Source organism: Leptodactylus fuscus, chromosome 1 (genome assembly GCF_031893055.1).
Source record: "Leptodactylus fuscus isolate aLepFus1 chromosome 1, aLepFus1.hap2, whole genome shotgun sequence".
NCBI classification, from domain to species: domain Eukaryota; kingdom Metazoa; phylum Chordata; class Amphibia; order Anura; family Leptodactylidae; genus Leptodactylus; species Leptodactylus fuscus.
This window is the reverse complement of record NC_134265.1, coordinates 125,713,453-125,732,960: the sequence shown is the minus strand read 5'-3', so window position 1 is coordinate 125,732,960 and position 19,508 is coordinate 125,713,453. Positions and strand designations below refer to the sequence as shown.

General features: G+C 40.4%; 1 protein-coding gene across 2 annotated transcripts in view; it reads right to left on the bottom strand.

The window, feature by feature from the left end:
- NF2 (NF2, moesin-ezrin-radixin like (MERLIN) tumor suppressor) overlaps window positions 1-19,508 on the bottom strand; it is a 65,194-nt gene that overhangs the window by 23,860 nt on the left and 21,826 nt on the right. For both annotated transcript variants that reach the window (XM_075276653.1, XM_075276652.1), the window contains exons 10-14: window positions 19,038-19,112; window positions 18,781-18,894; window positions 9,085-9,207; window positions 7,383-7,600; window positions 4,237-4,342 (exon numbers count right to left, since the gene is read on the bottom strand). In XM_075276653.1, coding sequence (XP_075132754.1) covers window positions 4,237-4,342; window positions 7,383-7,600; window positions 9,085-9,207; window positions 18,781-18,894; window positions 19,038-19,112 — 636 coding nt within the window. The remainder of the gene's footprint in view (window positions 1-4,236; window positions 4,343-7,382; window positions 7,601-9,084; window positions 9,208-18,780; window positions 18,895-19,037; window positions 19,113-19,508) is intronic.

Genomic DNA, 19,508 nt, shown 5'->3' with positions numbered 1-19,508 from the left:
GAGTCAAGCAGACCAGCGCTGCTTTTGCTTCTCAGGCTGTGTGAGGTCACATAGGTGCACTGCTTGTTACAGCTCAGTAATCAGACATCTGTCTTGTAAGGAGCCCCACACACACGTGTCTCATATGACCATCAAATGACCATGGACTGATTTTTATCCTCTGAAAGTAAACAAAGATTGACAGCAAGCAGAGATCTAGAAAACCGTGAGGCATTGATACAGAAAGTAGATTAAAAAATTTTAAAACCTTTCAATATACAATCAATAACATTTTATCTGTTGAAACTGGACAACCCCTTTAATGAAACCGGAAAAACCCTTTTAGTAATAAATCTCCACATAATGCCAATAAACGTGTAAATGAAGATTATCTGCAGAATTGCTTTATTTTTCATTTTAGATGCACTGGACTAGACTTTATTAAGCTTCCAAAAATTATCAGCAAATGCATCCACAGCAGTGCTAAATATTCCCCGTTTTCTTGTGCACCCTTTGCTAGGCTTCAATTTATGTAGTGCTCTTTGCACCACTGTTATTTACATGCAGTAAATCTGTACACAAACTATATTTCCCACGATCCATCTGCCTGTCCTCACTCTGACTGTGAATTCGGAAACGGTGGTTTGGCATAGTGAATACACTGGCCCTGACTGTATAGTCTATACAGTCAGGGCCATGTATTCACTATGCCAAACCACTGTTTAAGAATCCACGGTCAGAGTGAGGGCAGGCAGATGGATCATGGGAAATGTAGTTTGTCTACAGATTTACTGCATGTGAATTGCATAACGTTGTAGGGTTTACCAGCTTGACGGAGGCCGAAGGGACCTCCATCTCACTAATGCAACCCTCTGGACACGGATGTACGTTGATACCTTTACAAAGTCAGCTCTACCCAGTCTAAGGCTGGTTGCAGACGAACATACTGCAACCGGCCTGCTGTGAATTAAAAGCACAGGCTGCACATGGGGATGTCCCTGGGTGCCTCCCATGTTTCCACGGCTCCTTTCATTATGTGAATAGGAGCCATGGTAGCACAGGCTGCAAAATAGGACAGGAATAGGACCTGTCCCATCTGATCCAGCCCAGACTGTAGGCCTGTACACGGGACTGTGAAAATCACGGTCATGTGTACGGGCCCATAGAAAATAATGGGTCAGTGTGGTATTCGTGAAATACACAAACAGCACACTGACCCACACCACGGCCGTCTGCAAGGGGCCTTATTATGTGGATAATATCTGAAATTAAAATTACATACCCAGTTGAAAAGTGAAAGTTATCTATGCTTGAAGAGTGTATTCCTTCACTGTTCAGTCATTATGGACTGTCAGCATTTAGATTGAATATCGCTGAATTAATACTTTTTACAAACATGATGTTTTTCGGAAGGATGAAAAATGCTGTTCAAAGAAAAGCAATTATAGGATAAGAAACAAAAATTTACTCTTTCTTCGCTTTTTCCTTTTGAACTGAAACTTGAGATCTGCCAGATGTAATGAATTAAGGGGATTACAAATCACTGTTGCCAAACTGCAGGCAACATCTAGTACATAACAAGGAACAAATATTTAAAAGAGAACTCTAGCTTTTATATGGACAGACGAGTTCTCTAGAGGTGTTTTGCTGGGGAAAACTATTAAGCACAATATGTACCTCTCTGTCCGGTAGTACCTCTGAGTGAGTCTTCAAATAACAGCAGTAATAATTTGCAGAGTAATTTCACACAGCAGGAGATCAATACAGTTTGAATGCACATTTGTATTGGAGTCTTATTAAAGTCAAGTGCCTAGCTATCTTACACTCTAGTTCTGACTACCCGACTGCAGATCTTCCAAGGAATTGCTGCCCACACTATATATAAGCCATTTTTTTTCTCTAGAAAGCTCATGTATGTGTCAAACACTGAAGATCTCATGCTGCAAAACCCAATACTGAAAGACTCATGATGGTAAAGAAGAGGACCAGTTACTGCAGATTTTAGGAGCCAGTGAGGCCGCTCCAACAGCCAATTTCAGCTTAATAACCAGATAGTCAGAACATCCATATCTATTAATAGAATACTAGTCCCAGAGGAAGCACATGGTGAAATCAATGTTTGTTAGTGTGATAGAGAACAGTCCAGGGATTTACTGCCTGGTCAATATAGACATTGACACTGTATGTTAATATAACGCTGGCATTGTAGTCACAAAGCATTGATACCTGTCTGATTGTTTCAGTTATTGCATCACAACCTGCCTGAACACAAGGGTAACAGTACTAAGCACATTACATTTAGCTTTTGCAACCTCACACTTGACCAAATTTTTTAAATATTTCATATCTATCTATCTATCTATCTATCTATCTATCTATCTATCTCTGGCCTGTGGTGGATCACCATATAAGTAGAGATGAGTGAGTAGTATTCGATCGAATACCATTATAGTCTATGGGAAAAAATGGGAATGTTGTTCCGGTTTCCATGGAAACCAAAGTTCAACACCTTGGATCCTCCATGTTCCGGAAGTAGCAGGATGAGGAGCACGAGGAGGTTTTTTGAATTTAATTCAATGGAATTTTCCTGCGTGGTAGTCGACCGATACGAGTATTCGATCGAATAGTAGTATTCGATCGAATACTATTCGTTGATCTCTACATATAAGGATATGTTGGTAGATTACCGTACATTGTATTGCTTAAAGGGTTTGTCAAGGCAAAAATGGACAACCCTTTTAAATTTTAATTTATTCGGGAGCAGTGAAAAAAATAAAAAAAAATTAATACTCAACCTGTCCTTGATGCTTCGGTGTCCTCCTGGCATGTTCTGGTCCTAGTACTGAACAGGTCTCATCTGGAGTTCCGCTAAAGTCGCTGATTGGCCTCAGCAGTCATGTGACCATTGTGGCCAAACAGCAAATGGCATGCCATGTCACTACCATTGACATCATGGGTACTGTTCCTGAGGGCTGCTGAGGTCTCTGCTTGGTCTCAACAGTCATGTGACTTCTGAGGCCAATCAGCGGAACTCTGGAAGAGACCGGAAAGAAGCCACTGGAGCAGAAGAACCGGGATGCGCTAGGAAAACACCAGAGCAATGGGGACAAGCGAGTATACTTTTTTTTTTTTTTTCACTGCCCCCAGCTGATTTTTTCCTGGACAATCCCTTTAACCCAATGAAGCTGCATGACCTCTCTCTCTCCCCCCATATATATATAGATAGATAGATAGATAGATAGATAGATAGATAGATAGAGAGAAAGTGTGAGAGAGAGAAGGCGCAAAAGTAACTGTGTGCTCCATGACAGATATATCCATCATGCGATCATGTTCAGTATGCTCCGTTCTATAGGGAACTACAACAAAATGGCACTCGGACATTCGAAGTATAGCTCTGAATGGAGTGAGAGGTGCTTGGAGGCCCTGGGAAATGCCCAGGGTGCTCAGTGGAGTTGATTTACGTATACAACTTTTTCGTTTTTAAAAGAAACTGTGGGGTCAGTTGCAGTAGTAGAGACAGTACCTAAATAGCCTTTTTAAAGGCTATTCAGGCATGTTTAGCTAAAAATACATTTTACAAATGATAGAATCCCTTTAAAAATGTAAATAAACTTCCTTATCTCAGAAACTTTTATTATGTTAAAAACCAAAAAATAAAAATCCTGCAAATAATTGGTTTTGCTGTGCCTGTTAAAGGATGGAACTAACAAGATATGAAGAAAATTGTGAACGTAACACAAAACAAAGTTTTAAAAAAATAAAAAAAATTGCTGTTTTTATTTCATGTCCAAAAATGCACCGATAAAAACTATTCGCAAAAGATATCGCGTCGCCCAGCTAAACTTAAAAAAACTGTAAAATTCCTATTTTTTACCCCTCCCAAAAAAAAAGTTTTTATGTACCCCAAAATGGTTCAATTAAAAAGCCATTAGCAAGCCATTACATGCCTTTGTTGACAAAAAACATTAAACAGTTATGACTTCTGAAATGGGAGATGGATAAATACAAAAAGTTGCAGGAGTCTTAAAGAGGTTATAGTCAATGGGGTTCCTCAGGCTCCGTTCATGCCTACTAGTTTTGTGGTCTGTCTGTTCTTATGGTCCTCCAATGGATTTCACATATTTCATAGACTAAACTATCTGGCTATCATTTATTTAAAAGTACAAAAAGAAAACAAAAAATCCCCACAACATACAGACAACATTACAAAGGAGGATGAGCAGATATTAATTGCTGGTATAGGTCAAGCCTTACCGTATAGGCCGTTTTGCTTGTTATTTCTAACAGTTTTTGTTTGGCTCTACGTTCAGAGTCCCGGGCCTCTTGTAAGTCTTGCTTCAGTTGCTCTGCTTCTTTAGTTCTTAGACAAGGGAAGAAAGATAAAGATGAACATTAGTACAATTTATTCTTACTGAAAAGCCGCTTTAATAAATGGTAGTCTCATTCTGTCATCAAGTCATTCATGTCTTGACATCAACCAATTTTGAAAATTAAATTTTAAGGGTAGGTTCACACTACTGTTATTTAATGTCCGTTGCTCTCATCCAGCCCCTCTACTGTGTGTCTGTCTGTATTCACCCTAATGTAAAAAACATAAAACTTTTTTCCCTATCACGTTTCTTTGCTTTTCTAATGGAAAAAAAAAAAAATTACTGAACTGCACCCCCAGTTCACGCCACAAAGCACCGCCTGAGGCTATCACCTCAAGTCCCTCATAACAGACATGGCTGTGCTGCCGAAAGCTACAGACACAAGGCCAAGGGTCTATGGTGTAGGATAAATAATGGTCTTTAACAGATATGGCAATAACATAACATCCTAAATGAAAAAAAAATATATATATAAACTTAATACTTGTTTTAGAACTGATTCTGATACCTGCGATGGTGGGAGTGAAATATTTAAGGGCTCTGAATTTGAAAAGTTGATTTTAAAATTAGACAACCTGAAATATGTATGAAACCTGTGGATTAGTAAAATTGCCACCTTATATATGTGGCTATTTGAATTGCAACGCCAGAAATTTCTAAATTAATACATACACATCTGAGGAAGGGTTCAAGCATTAAGATAAAAATAAGAAGGGACATATGCAATGTGTTCCAGATACCTAAAGTTTTTATTGTTAGTTTTTGTTTATTTTCATATGTGATCTACAAGAAGAGGGTGTCAACAGAGTTTTCCTCAAGAGGAGCTGAGGGGGATCATGAACGCCAACAACACGCTCATTATATGATATCCCAGGGAGCTGCTGGAACAATCACAGGCACAGCGCGAGGAATGAGTTTAGCGGCAGGCCAGCTTGACAGCTACTGAAACGCCGCAGCAGGCAGATTACCAATGCCAACAACACGTTCATTAGATGGCATCCCAGCGAGCTGCTGGAACAATCACAGGCACAGCACGAGGAACAAGTTTAGTGGCAGGCCAGCTTGACAGCTGCTGAAATGCCGAAGCAGGCAAGCCATCGACAGCAGTAATTTGCTGAATATAGGCGGATTATCGACCCCAACAACATGCAGGCGAAGTCGTGAGCAGAGGCTACTAAGATATAATGCAAAGTTTCTTATGTTCATCTGTACTGTTCATTTATGAAAAGTTGTTTATAACTGGATGTACACTTTAAAACAACTCCTTTTCAAACTGAATCAGACCAGTTACAGAAACTGTGGAGGAAAGGTACTACTCTACAGCATGCCGATCAATAAAATAAATGGGCAGAAACAGCTGCTCTTTGTTAGTGGCTGCTTTGTTTAATCGATGAAACCTTTACAGTGGGGCAAAAAAGTATTTAGTCAGTCACCAATAGTGCAAGTTCCACCACTTAAAAAGATGAGTGGCGTCTGTAATTTACATCATAGGTAGACCTCAACTATGAGAGACAATGTGATTTTCTGGATCTGTTTTCTCATTTTGTCTGATTTTGTAAGAATTTATTTGCAAATTATGGTGGAAAATAAGTATTTGGTCAGTAACAAAATTTCATCTCAATACTTTGTTATATATCCTTTGTTGGCAATGACAGAGGTCAAACGTTTTCTGTAAGTCTTCACAAGGTTGGCACACACTGTTGTTGGTATGTTGGCCCATTCCTCCATGCAGATCTCCTCTAGAGAAGTGATGTTTTGGGGCTGTCGCTTGGCAACACGGACTTTCAACTCCCTCCAAAGGTTTTCTATAGGGTTGAGATCTGGAGACTGGCTAGGCCACTCCAGGACCTTGAAATGCTTCTTACAAAGCCACTCCTTCGTTGCCCTAGCGGTGAGCTTGGGATCATTGTCATGTTGAAAGACCCAGCCACGTTTCATCTTCAATGCCCTTGCTGATGGAAGGAGGTTTGCACTCAAAATCTCACGATACATGGCCCCATTCATTCTTTCATGTACCCGGATCAGTCGTCCTGGCCCCTTTGCAGAGAAACAGCCCCAAAGCATGATGTTTCCACCCCCATGCTTTACAGTAGGTATGGTGTTTGATGGATGCAACTCAGTATTCTTTTTTCTCCAAACACGAAAAGTTGTGTTTCTACCAAACAGTTCCAGTTTGGTTTCATCAGACCATAGGACATTCTCCTAATACTCTTCTGGATCATCCAAATGCTCTCTAGCAAACTTCAGACAGGCCCGGACATGTACTGGCTTAAGCAGTGGGACACGTCTGGCACTGCAGGATCTGAGTCCCTGGCGGCGTAGTGTGTTACTGATGGTAGGCTTTGTTATGTTGGTCCCAGCTCTCTGCAGTTCATTCACTAGGTCCCCCCGCGTGGTTCTGGGATTTTTGCTCACCGTTCTTGTGATCATTTTGACCCCACGGGGTGAGATTTTGTGTGGAGCCCCTGATCGAGGGAGATTATCAGTGGTCTTGTATGTCTTCCATTTTCTAATTATTGCTCCCACAGTTGATTTCTTCAATCCAAGCTGGTTGCCTATTGCAGATTCAGTCTTCCCAGCCTGGTGCAGGGCTACAATTTTGTTTCTGGTGTCCTTTGACAGCTCTTTGGTCTTCACCATAGTGGCGTTTGGAGTCTGACTGTTTGAGGGTGTGCACAGGTGTCTTTTTATACTGATAACAAGTTTAAACAGGTGCCATTACTACAGGTAATGAGTGGAGGAAAGAGGAGACTCTTAAAGAAGAAGTTACAGGTCTGTGAGAGCCAGAAATCTTGATTGTTTGTAGGTGACCAAATACTTATTTTCCACCATAATTTGTAAATAAATTCTTACAAAATCAGACAATGTGATTTTCTAGATTTGTTTTCTCATTTTGTCTCTCATAGTTGAGGTCTACCTATGATGTAAATTACAGACGCCTCTCATCTTTTTAAGTGGTGGAACTTGCAGTATTGGTGACTGACTAAATACTTTTTTGCCCCACTGTATATGAAACCTGTATGCATATACCTTCGCTCAGATTCTTCTGCCATTTTCAGGGCCAGCATTTCAGTCTCTAGTACTTTTTGCTCCATGAGTCGCTTTTCCTCTTCACTACGAATGGCTGTGGCTTTGATCCTCTGCATCTCCTGCTCAGCCTCAGCTGCTTTCTGGGCAAGTAGTTTGGCTTCCTCCTCTGTAATCTGAGCCTTTTCTGCTAGAAGGTCAGCAGTTTCTTCAGATCTCATCTAAGGAGGAGAAATACAAGAGCAAAGTCACTTTCACTTGGCATATATTGCAGAAGTATTTGGAAGCCGAAACCAAGAACGGGTCCAAAAGTCAGAAAAGGTACACATTTCTATAATACTTTCTTCTAGTAGTGGGCGGAATAGGTTAGATAGGGAGACACAGGAGGGTGGTTGGGGCTAGTAATGGGTGGCATTGCTAGTCAGTGAGACAGGGAGGGTGGGAGGGGCTCGGCTAGTGAGTCAGGGAGTGTTTTGTAACTGTGTAATAAAGGAGGGAGGCTGAAAGAGAGGGAACTAGTGTAGCAGCTACACAGGAAGCTGCACAGCAGGAAGCTACCACCAAGTAAACAAAGTCAGAGGATGCTAGTAGCTGCGATAAACACACAAAAATCACTTCAAACACTGCTAAAGGTATATGGGTGTACGTATTAACCCATTACTAGCACTAACAGACCTTTCTTTAAAAAAAAAAAAAAAAAAAAAAAAAAAAAAAAAAAAGATTTTCTGTCTAGAAAACCCCTTTAAATACAGAAATTAAATACAACTTCTTTCTGATGTAAATGCCATCACACCATAAATCAAAAGTACACCGAGTACATATTTTATTCTGCATGGAATTTATCCACTCATTAAAATTTTGTCACAATAACTACTATGGACAGTGGAGGGGATTTGATGAAATGGTCTAATATAAAAACTGTTTTTGTTGTCAATAGCAACGAATCACAGCAAAGTGATGGGCAATTAAGGCAGTTTTCTTTCACAAATCTCTCTCAGTATGTTCAATACAATTTTTTAACTTTGGGTCAATGAAATAAATTTGCTCCCAATAACCTATCACTTGGAATGTACAGAAAAGGCTTTAGAAGGTATGTTACTAATTAGGGGAAAAAATTGATATCAATTTTTAAGATTTTCTAGACACTTTTTCTACTTAAAAAAAATGATATAAAATAACACCGTTTTAGTTCACACTATGTTTAATAGGGCATGCAGTCAGTTGATGAATGTGGCACAGGCTGCACTGAGGGAGGATACCAGGGCAGCATTCATAAAGTGCACCTGTATTCACCAATGTTACAGACTCTTTGTATATACAGTGGGGCAAAAAAGTATTTAGTCAGTCACCAATAGTGCAAGTTCCACCACTTAAAAAGATGAGAGGCGTCTGTAATTTACATCATAGGTAGACCTCAACTATGAGAGACAAAATGAGAAAACTTATTTTCCACCATAATTTGCAAATAAATTCTTACAAAATCTGACAATGTGATTTTCTAGATTTGTTTTCTCATTTTGTCTCTCATGGTTGAAGTCTACCTATGATGTAAATTACAGACGCCTCTCATCTTTTTAAGTGGTGGAACTTGCACTATTGGTGACTGACTAAATACTTTTTTGCCCCACTGTACAATACAGTGACAACGCACACAATGATACTAGAAAATATTCTGAAATCATTTCAAAATACGTCACGCACTCACAAGCGCATCATTGGCCATCTGTGCCTCCTCTTTCAGCTGTAGCAATCTTCTTTCCAACTCATCCCGTGTCCGTTCAGCCTCTTCCCTCAATTGCTTTTCCCGTGCTAGTCTTTGGCGTTCCATCTGTAACAAAGTCAGAAGAAAGTGAACAAACAACTCTTTGCACTAAAACTTTGCCATGAAACTTTTCACTTTTCTGTGCAATTTTATTTTTAAAGGGAATCTGTTACCAGAACCATCAGATGAAACCAGCCCTACACCTACACCTGAATCAAGCACTGTTTTTCCCTTGTGAATCGTTGCCTTTGTTACCAAGATATTGCTGTTTTTGTCAATATGCAAATCAGCTATCTGGAGAAAAGAGGGCATTGAACTTACCTCTTTGGATCTCCAAAGAGTCAGTTTCCATATTGTCAAAAACAGTGATATCTTAGTAATGTAAGCATCGAATCACAAGGGAAAGAGACCCAACCCTACCTATCTCGTATCTGCAGGGCTGGGTTGATATACTGAATTCTTTTTTTTTTTTTTTTTTTATGTAGATTGTGAGCCCCACATAGAGCTCACAATGTACATTTTTCCCTATCAGTATGTCTTTTTGGAATATGGGATGGAAATCCATGCAAGCACGGGGAGAACATACAAACTCCTTGCAGATGGTTTTTTGCCCTTGGTGGGATTTGAACACCAGGACCCAGCGCTGCAAGGCTGCAGTGCTAACCACTGAGCCACCGTGTGGCCCCTCTGATATACTGAATTCTGGCCACTGACTCCTTATACAAAATGCCTTTAGGTGACTTTTCAAGATAAGCTGTTTTGTTTTTGTGTGTATATGAGAAGTAACATTCTTTCTAATCAATATATAAAACTTACATTCAGCAGTTTCATGTCTCTGCATGTTGTATCTATAGTTTGTAGTCCTCTCTGAACTGGAAGGTGGTGACTAACTGCTATAAACTGTAAGTACGTATTGGAGAAATTACTCTAAAAATGTATCTCTCTGACTCAGAAACAGCAGCAGGACCATGCAAGACCTATAAAGAGAAGTGATGACCTGTAGTTGTAGAAGTGGTGACCTGTGATGTGAGTCAATTGCTTTGGTTGTGATAGAAAGCTTCTATTCAGCTTCTCCTGCACTTCCTGCTCACTCCTCTCCCTCCCCTTCCCCCCCCTCTATTGACATGAGTCATCTGTGTCATGTGAATTGCATGCTGTCTTAAGATAGATGAAGCAGTTATTTTTTAACAGTTAAAGTCAGTTTAACCCAGAGGGGGTTGGAAACGGGCAGAGGAGAATGGGCTTTGTCAAACAGACTAATAAGAGCAGAAAGACGCATTTCTTTCTGTAAAAATATATTGCCAAGTTTCTTATAATCGCTTGTACTATTGATTTAGAAAGATTTTGCTGAAACAGTATCACCTATTTAAGAGGTACCTGGAACAAGTAGCCATCACTAGAGAAAAATCAGGGTGTGCAGATGAAATGTTAAAGTATTTCTAGTGTATTACCGACCAACATCAATTCTAAAAGAAGTTGAATTTACAGTCTGCACCACTTCTTCAACATAAACATCTTACATTAACCTCCGGTGTGTCATTCCACCTATGCTCTGACCTGTCTGCTTTAATTCAAAAAATGTTAATATTATTGTGCCGCTGAACAACAACGCCTCCTTGTGGATGAAATAGGGGAGCATATGGGAAGAAAAAGATACTTCAGACTTATAGAAGAATTGATTTACTGAAAAAGCTTTGTAAAAGTAGAGTGACGTTTGACTTGTTTGCTAGTGAACAGTGACCATGTACTTCCCATGATGAGCTTGCATTTACACTGGAGAACTGGTATACAAGTAAAATTGCATTTCAAGTGGTAGATTTGGTGCAAACTCTTCTGCAAGATTACCAGGGATTGTTACTGCAGCATGTACACAAATTTAATGAATGGGACAGTCAAAGAGATTTTGGAAGCACATCTACAATGTGTGAACATAACCTAAGAAAGTAGTTCTCAGCCTCACTAAAGCTGCAACCCTTTAATACAGTTCCTCATGTTGAGGTGACCCCAACCATAAAATTATTTTTGTTGCTACTTCGTTCCTCCATTATAAATAATAATCCCCTTAATTTCCCGAGGTCACGAGAGGAAAGAGGGGTAGGCCAGGGGTCACGGGGGATGGAAGGGGGGAGGCCGGCCTCACGGAGGGAGGAAGTGGGGACCGGGCTCGCGAGGGGTTGGCGTGGAAAGCTGGCCTCACAGTTGGGGGGGGAAGCGTGTTCCAGGTCGCCCGTGGGGCAAAATGGGGGGACTGGGTACGCGGCTGCCGCAGGTGTCTTGCCTAGGGGGGAAGGGGGCCGCAGACGAAGTCGCGGGTATTGCTGGTGTGTGTGTGTATATATATATATATATATATATATATATATAAAAAACAGTTCCCCCTTATAACAGCTAGACTTATACAGTGGCGGCCAGAAAAAACGGCACAATTTCACAAAATGTAATGATTGTAGGTAAAATGGTGTCTACACCATAACATACCCTTGAAGTAAAAGACATTGCAAATGATACTAACCAAGTACAGTACAGTAAAAATAGACAGGCAGGTCACTTTCTCCTGCAGGATCTGCATGCTCATCTCATTTTGTGCATATCATTTTGATTTACATGGCCACAGGTAATGACTTCAATTAGATGACTATGGGAGCAATGTAAAGTTACAATCACAGACTGTAGTACTGCACAAGGCTATAGTTACTGTACAAGGCTATAGTTTGTAACCCATTGATTTCAGTGTGTCATGCGCGTAAGCCGGCATCCATTGAAATCAATGGAATATGTTTTGAAGCGCTGCGCTCTGACACGTATATACGTGTCTAAATGAGCGGCACGTTACTCCGTGAGAACGGAGCCTTACTGTACTGCAAAAGGAACATTTTCCAAGCAATTCTAGAACATGTTCCTCACTAGTCAGTATACAAAGCCATTTAGGCAGCTCTTGTCTAGGTGGACTGGAGCCGTGAACATCCATTCTCTACATGGCTAGCATGTAATACAACACAGCAGGCCACATCATCTTCTATCAATATCAGCCATCAGCTAAGGGTCCTTGCGTACTCTGAACATAGTTGCCTCTGACAGGACAGCCACAGTAACAGACCCATTTACAATCATGTAACCCCCATGTTAAAATGCCGGACTAGTCAAATACCTGAAGGTTTGTTCACTTGTAGATTTTTTGCTGATGATAAGCAGATCAACTTAGATGGCATGGGAGTGTAGGTGAAATAAAAATGGAAAGTAAATAGTTAACACTATAAATTGTTAACCCTATAATGTGTTTCTATTGCACATTATATCCACTAGCGTTCTTACAGAAGATTCCTTGAGCTACCATCTGCGCAAGCTTCAACAGATGGAACTAGTCTTGTCTATTTAATATGCTTCCCTGTGCCAGGTTCTTATGGTCTTCCCCCCCACCCCCCAAGCCTACAGTTTTATTGTCCTAAGAATGGAGTCCTCATTAAGGGTAACAAAATATTAAGAACATCCTTATGTATTTTCAACTGACTGGTGACCCACACCCTCATGGGATCTGTGCTTGCTCACATTCATGAAAGTTGGAGATTTCCTGCAGACTTGACATGTACACACCTTTGTGTATTTTCTTCTCGTCTCCACTGGTTTTTGAAAGTTATATTAGAAATTTGGAGAACCCTCAGACAACAAGAAGATTTAAGTTCCCACCTAAGCGGATTACTACGACAGTATAACATAAAGGGATTATTATAGGGGTATTCCCATGACGCTTGTTCACTAACCTGCAGGCTGTTGTACTCTATTTACTTTCTGCTTTTCTCGGCACATGGATGGGCAGGGTTTCACTTGCACGGGATTGGTTGTAAATGAATTACCACAGTGTGAAGCTGATGTAGCTGGATTTGAGTCAGTTTGCATAACATACAGAGGTAATGGACTCCCTATCTCAGCCCTTATCAGCCAAATTCAATTAAACCGATTGATAAGAGCTCAGAAATCCCGGAGCTCTCTGAGAATCTCCACTACTTAAAAGATACAAACAGCTCAGAGCTGTTCCCAGCCCCTCCCTCGCCCCTGAGAGCAGGCAGCTACATCACTTGACAAATGAGCAGATAATCCCAAGGGCCATAGAAACGGAGTGTAAACAATGAAGTGAATAAATTAAGATAGTGGCCAAACAAAGCAGTTTTGATAAAGCAGTGTATTTAGGAAAAGTCTTAAATCCACATAAACTAGCAGTATAGATAGGATCCTTGTGATGGGACAACCCCTTTAAATCATGTAATACTGGTTGAATTACCGGATATTAATATTGGGGGAATAGGTAAATAATAATGAAACCTAAAATCACCAGAATGCTTCTTTGAGATAGGTGTGCAGACCTTCTGATGGACACACTTGTGTCCTTTTCTATTTTACTACAAGCTTGCTGTGTTTGTATTGGATTAATAGTATGACATATTTATGTTACTAAAATCAAAGATTTTGCCCCAATCCCCCGAAAGTTCGCAACTTAATAGTGAGATGCAAATGACTGTGGATTTAACTCATACTCTGGATCCAGCCACAGATTTCACTTACTATAGTTTGAGTAGTGTAATTTGTGGCCAATCTGTAGGTATAATACATGTTATTTTTTGACTATTTCAATGCAAGTAAATATAAGCTTAACTAACTCAGTATGCCACAGAGATATGTAAAACATAGTATTAGAACTAGTCAGTGGACCTGAGACTCCTAGCCAACTGCAAGAATGCAAGGGCCCTGCCAGTCTACTGAGGGCTGTGCCCCTTCTGTTTACCTCAGAACTCTCCTTGTCTCTATTGTCCTGACATATCCACAACTGAAATCAATAGGAGGCTAATACACATGACAGGTAAGTTATCTTCCTTAGCTGTCAGTACGCTAGACTACTGAATTAAGTTATATTATATTAGAAAACCTCTGCATATACATTCACTGAGCTCCAGAATCAGACATAGGCATACACGTACTGACATTACTTTGCTGAAGACCACAGTGAACTTGTGGCGAGACACACACAATGAGGAAGTGGTAATCAGCAGCGCATCTTCAATGAGGTGACTGAGGGGAAAGGGTGAGAGGGGGGCACATTTGTTTTGCTAATTAGCCACTACTTATTGTATTATTGCAATAGGTCGCAGTCGATATTTTTTACTTATCCATCCACGCCCATGTGCATGCTGGCCTCCACTGCCGCCTCTAGGCGTTGCTTTACTTATGTCACAAAGCTGAAGGACATCAGGACGCTACATCAGCTACAGTGCACCCTGGAGGCAGCAGTACAGCTGCACTGGTCACTGTGGGTGGGTGAGTAAAAAGAATCTGCCACTGCCTATTAAAAAAAGAAGAGCATGCCTAGAAAACTCTTCCACAGAAGTCAATAGAATCTGCTTAAGACCCCACGTGTATAGTCCATGGTCCATCTCCAAGAGGCAAGAAGTCACAAACTACTTTAGGCTTAGTGGCAGCAGTTGGAATTGCAATATTTTGGATATTTTTTTTTATTATTATTTTTTTAATTTAGATAACATGGAAAATTGATTTAAACAATAGGCCATTTTCTGTTGATACTTTCCCTTTAATGATTGGCAATAAGTATAAAACCCATTTGAGATTAAGGCCCCAAAAAGCGCTACGGAAAAAACCGTGGCAGAAACACATTGCAGTTTTTGCCACAGATCATTTCACGGAAAATCCACAATTTTTTCCTGTCTTTTTTCTGCTTCAATTATACCTACACGGAAACCACCAGCATTTCCGTAAATCAGGGCTTGAGTTAAGTGCAGTACTGTTCACCCCAACACATTCATTGACACTAACTATAAAAAGCTCTAACTCCAGATCATGTCTGTAACCCGCATAGATTTTGAGGTACATATACTCGCACTTTCGATTTAACCAGTGTGCAGGACAAGTGCAGGGAGAGGAGAATACGATTTGATTATTCTCTTGTTTCTGTCACTTCAAATAACCCCAAATGGAGGGCCTACTATGGACTTTTGTTCATATCACCCCCCCCATTATCAATCAGAAGCATATTTGGTGCGGTCAGTGCTGCCTACAGCACCCAAGTAATTTTACAAAGAAAAAAAACAACAACAGTAAAAAAGAGCCCCCTCCGGTTAATGAAAACAAATAAATAAAAGATATAATTGGTATCAACACATCCATAACAACTAGAGATGAGCGAGTAGTGTTCAATCGAGTAGGTATTTGATCGAATAGTCGAATATTGAGGTCTACTCAAATTGAATTTCGAATATTTCACTATTCGCTCATCTCTACTGTATACGTTTTTTTTAATGCCTACATTGTCCTATTTCCTGTCCCACCTCCCCTGCATAGTTAGGGAGCATTCACACGGCGTATCGTCCCGCGAGATTTGGCACGTGTACGCCGCGTGACCCTTTGCGTGCCGTACACGCTCCCATTCATTTAAATGGGAGCGGGGAGCGTATGCGCCGCGCTAGTTTGCGGCCGTGAATAAATGCACGGCCGCAAACTAGCGCGGTGCATACGCTCCCCGCTCCCATTGAAATGAATGGGAGCGTGTACGGCACGCAAAGGGTCACGCGGCGTACACGTGCCAAATCTCGCGGGACGTTACGCCGTGTGAATGCTCCCTTATTGGTGTATAAAAAAACGCCAGGGAAGGTGGGAAGGGAATCAAATTTTTACTGCGTTTACCGCGTATTTGACAGTGTACGAGTATTTCGAATACCGTAGTATTCGATCGAATACTACTCGCTCATCTCTAGTAACAACCCCTAAAATAAACTTAGTATTTAATTTATTCTGCATGATCAACGCCATGAACCTTAACATTCAGAGTCTAAAATGTTACATCACTAAAGGGTTAAAATACAACTAAAGCACTGGAGTTATGGGTCAGTAATCTTTATTTATGGGTCAGTAACAAGGCATGTTTTATCTGTGGCTTGTGGTCTCAATAATCGCCTCAATATTTTAATCAGAGTTGTGTGCATGATGCCTTAGGCTGCATTTATGCAGTCAAAAATAGGAGTGGATACAAAAAAAAAAATAAAATTAAAAAAAAAAAAAAATTGGAGAGGCTCAAAGAACTGTACAACAAACTGTATAAAAAAAACCCTACGCTAACAATAGATTTGTTTTTGTTTGGATAGTTGGCATATAGTATGTGAACTTCATTATGTTCTGAGTGACTTGTGTGTGAAATGGGCGTGATCACAAAAATAGTAAACGTCATTTTGGAAAATTCTTGACATAAAATAGCGACCTCAGAAGTTTTGCTAGGTTGGGGTCTGAGTGTTAAGCTTGCCGCTGATATAGTGCTGCTTCTCTTTAGATGTAATTGACTTTGCTTTGCTCTTCTCAGTAGTTGTAGAAGGGCTCATAGAAGCCAGTGAGCCCATCCGCAGCTGTCCAGGAAAGCCTATCAAGCTGAAGAAGCAAAGTGCTTGGCTGACCCTTCTGCCCATTAGTTTCAGTGATCAGTATAAAGTCTCAGAATCCAGACCCCCACTGATCAAAACTTCGGACAAGTCACTGTTACACTTTTCTAACATGTGAGTTAAAGGAAGTCAGCAGAACCCGACATATTTACCCAGCACGACAAATAGGTAGGTTACAGTCAGCTGAATTAAACAGTATTTTCCACTTGCATCTTTTGCCAAGATATCACAGTTTTTGTCAATATGCAATTTAGTTCTTTAGAGTAATGGGGGCATTGCCGTTATTCCAAAGAGGTAAACAGCAATGCTCTGTTGCTCTAAAGAGCTCCTTGACATAGTGACAAAAACAGCAATATCTTGGCAACTAGGCATCCATTCATGTTGTTGGGACAACAACACCTGATTCAGGTGACCCTGCAGGGTTGGGTTGATATGCTGGGTGCTATTGCCTTTAAAGGCAAAAATGTATATAGATCACGTTGTAAAGGTATAAGCTGTATAAACCACCCATGTGATGTTGCCATTACCCATCTCAAAGTTTTGTAACAATGTACTTAATATTGTACTGTAATTAGTAAATAGTGACCCCTTATGGACAAGACTGGAATTGGAGAAAACGCAGTAAAGCTTATCTGTATGCTAGTCAGGCAGTCAAAAGGATGAGTGAGCGGGAGGAGATGAATTGAAGGCTCAGGACTGTGCGTTTGAATGCTAAGTGCTGCAGAGGCGTCACACTGCGACGGCCCATTCCCTTTCCATAGCATTAACATTCCTGTCCAGCTGCATCAACACTTAACACAGCTGTCATCAAGGGATTGGGTAATTGCAGGCCACACTAAGACGCAGTGTACAAAGAGAACTGGACCAAGCGCCTAGCTGAGCATATGTGATACCCTGCCCTTAGCACAAGATAGAAGGGAGCAAGAGCTAAATACAGCTTCATTGAAGAATACCATACAGAAATCCATCAAATTCCTGAATGAGAGACAGCATCATCCCAATTCTATAGATGCTTCAAAGGCCAAAAAATAGTGGCGTTTTTAGAGACATCCCAAGGAATGATCAGCTCTAGGCATTGCTTTATGTTAGTCAATGTTAAAATTGTCAGCGTGTGGGTTTTTACCGCGCTCTCTAAAAATACATAAACCAGAAAACACATAAGCAAAGTATCATTCATGACAGCTAGCATACTATACAGGTTAAGATATGAGATTTTATGGATTTTGAAATCACCACTGCAACAGAATTCTGCTGCAGGGAGGAAAAATAAAATAAAGGAATCCCGTTAAAACAAAGTCTACAATTTCTATTGAATCCCCTACTATATTTCTTTATGGCATAATGAAAATTTCTGTCCATAAATCTCATGTGATATATGGACAACATAGAGGCGGATTCCCTGCTTAGGGCCCTGAAGTGGCCAATGCAGCAGAAAAGCCTAGATGGCCATAACTTTCTACAGCAAATCAAGACCTGGGGAGATTGACAGCCGCATTTTAAAAATGGTTGTGTCTCATGAGACAATCACTTTAAGGCTGGGGCCACACATGGAGTTTTCACAGATGGTTAGTACAGTACCAGTGTAATATATGGGATGTAAACAACTCCCGTCCACACACTCACTGCTGAGAAAACCTGCAGCACAAAGTGTCTTGTGGGTTTTAAACCCATAGCAGGTGGTCTAATAGCTGCTGGTTCAACCTAGAAAAACAGCCCAGTCAACCTTCTTTTAAAAAACTGCTGATTTTGTCTGCTTTTTCCTGCAAGTGGGTCTGATGCAACATAATACCCATGGTGGTCTTAGCACATGACTATAGGGTAAGCCTGAACAATGAGGATGGCATTGCTAGTCATTATTGTTTACAATTCTCAAAGTATAGCCATTTTTCTAATGACACATGACATGACATTGGCTAGTCATACGTATCAGATGTATTTAAGCTGAACTTGCCAAACATTTAAAATATATAGAGTCTTCCCCAACCCCCCCCCCCCCGATGGCAGATGTTGGAATCAGCCCAATCCTTTCATTCTGGGGTAGATAAGCAGCTATCTTCCCTCTCCTCGTTCAGAGCATATGTTGCTATGTCTAAGGATTAATCAACTATTAATTTATACAAAATGCATCTAATATTTTTAAAGGGTAGCAAAACATGACCCTAAGAGAAGATGAATTTGTGTAAGTGGTACTGAGCCAAGGTCGAACCTGTTTTCTGGCCTTCTCTTCCCGGGCCTGAGCCTTCATCTGCTGAACTTCAAGGGAATCTGCTTTCCTTCGACGCATGAATAAGTCATGGTTTCCAATACAAAGCTGTAAAATCTAGAAACAAAAGAAAAAGAAAATCATATGGTAATCATTAACTGTAAATCGTGAAGAGCTTGTGTAGTATATTCCCACAAAACACATGGGACAAATGCAAATAAACATTAGAATCACAGGTCTCAGTAATAACAAGAACTCACCAGCTTGTTTACCCGCAGCTTTGAAGAGTTAAATTTAAAGACATCAATCTTCTTATCAAGTGGTTTGATGGTAAACTGAAATAAAGAAAAAAAAATAGATAAAAATCGTCCTACCTGAGAAGCTGTATCCTAACTGTTAAAACTGTATTGTCAGATGCACTTTACACCTGATATTACAGTTAGTGACCCTCAAGGAAAAAACTGAAAACAGTGCTTTGTCTCTGAAGGAAGACGTCCACCTGCCTACAAAACAATCCTTACAGTACATAGTCCCTGCCTTTCCTGAGAAAAATATGGGTCTTCATACAGACAGTAGAAGTATTTCCACTTTTTCCTCCAAAGGATCAATTGACATAAGAAAGATATTCCTTCAAATAACAATAGAGAAAATGTATATAAAAAAGGGAGGGGGAAAAGTGTCTGTTTTTCACATTTTTCATGTTTCTTTTTACCAGCACAAACTGCTACTAA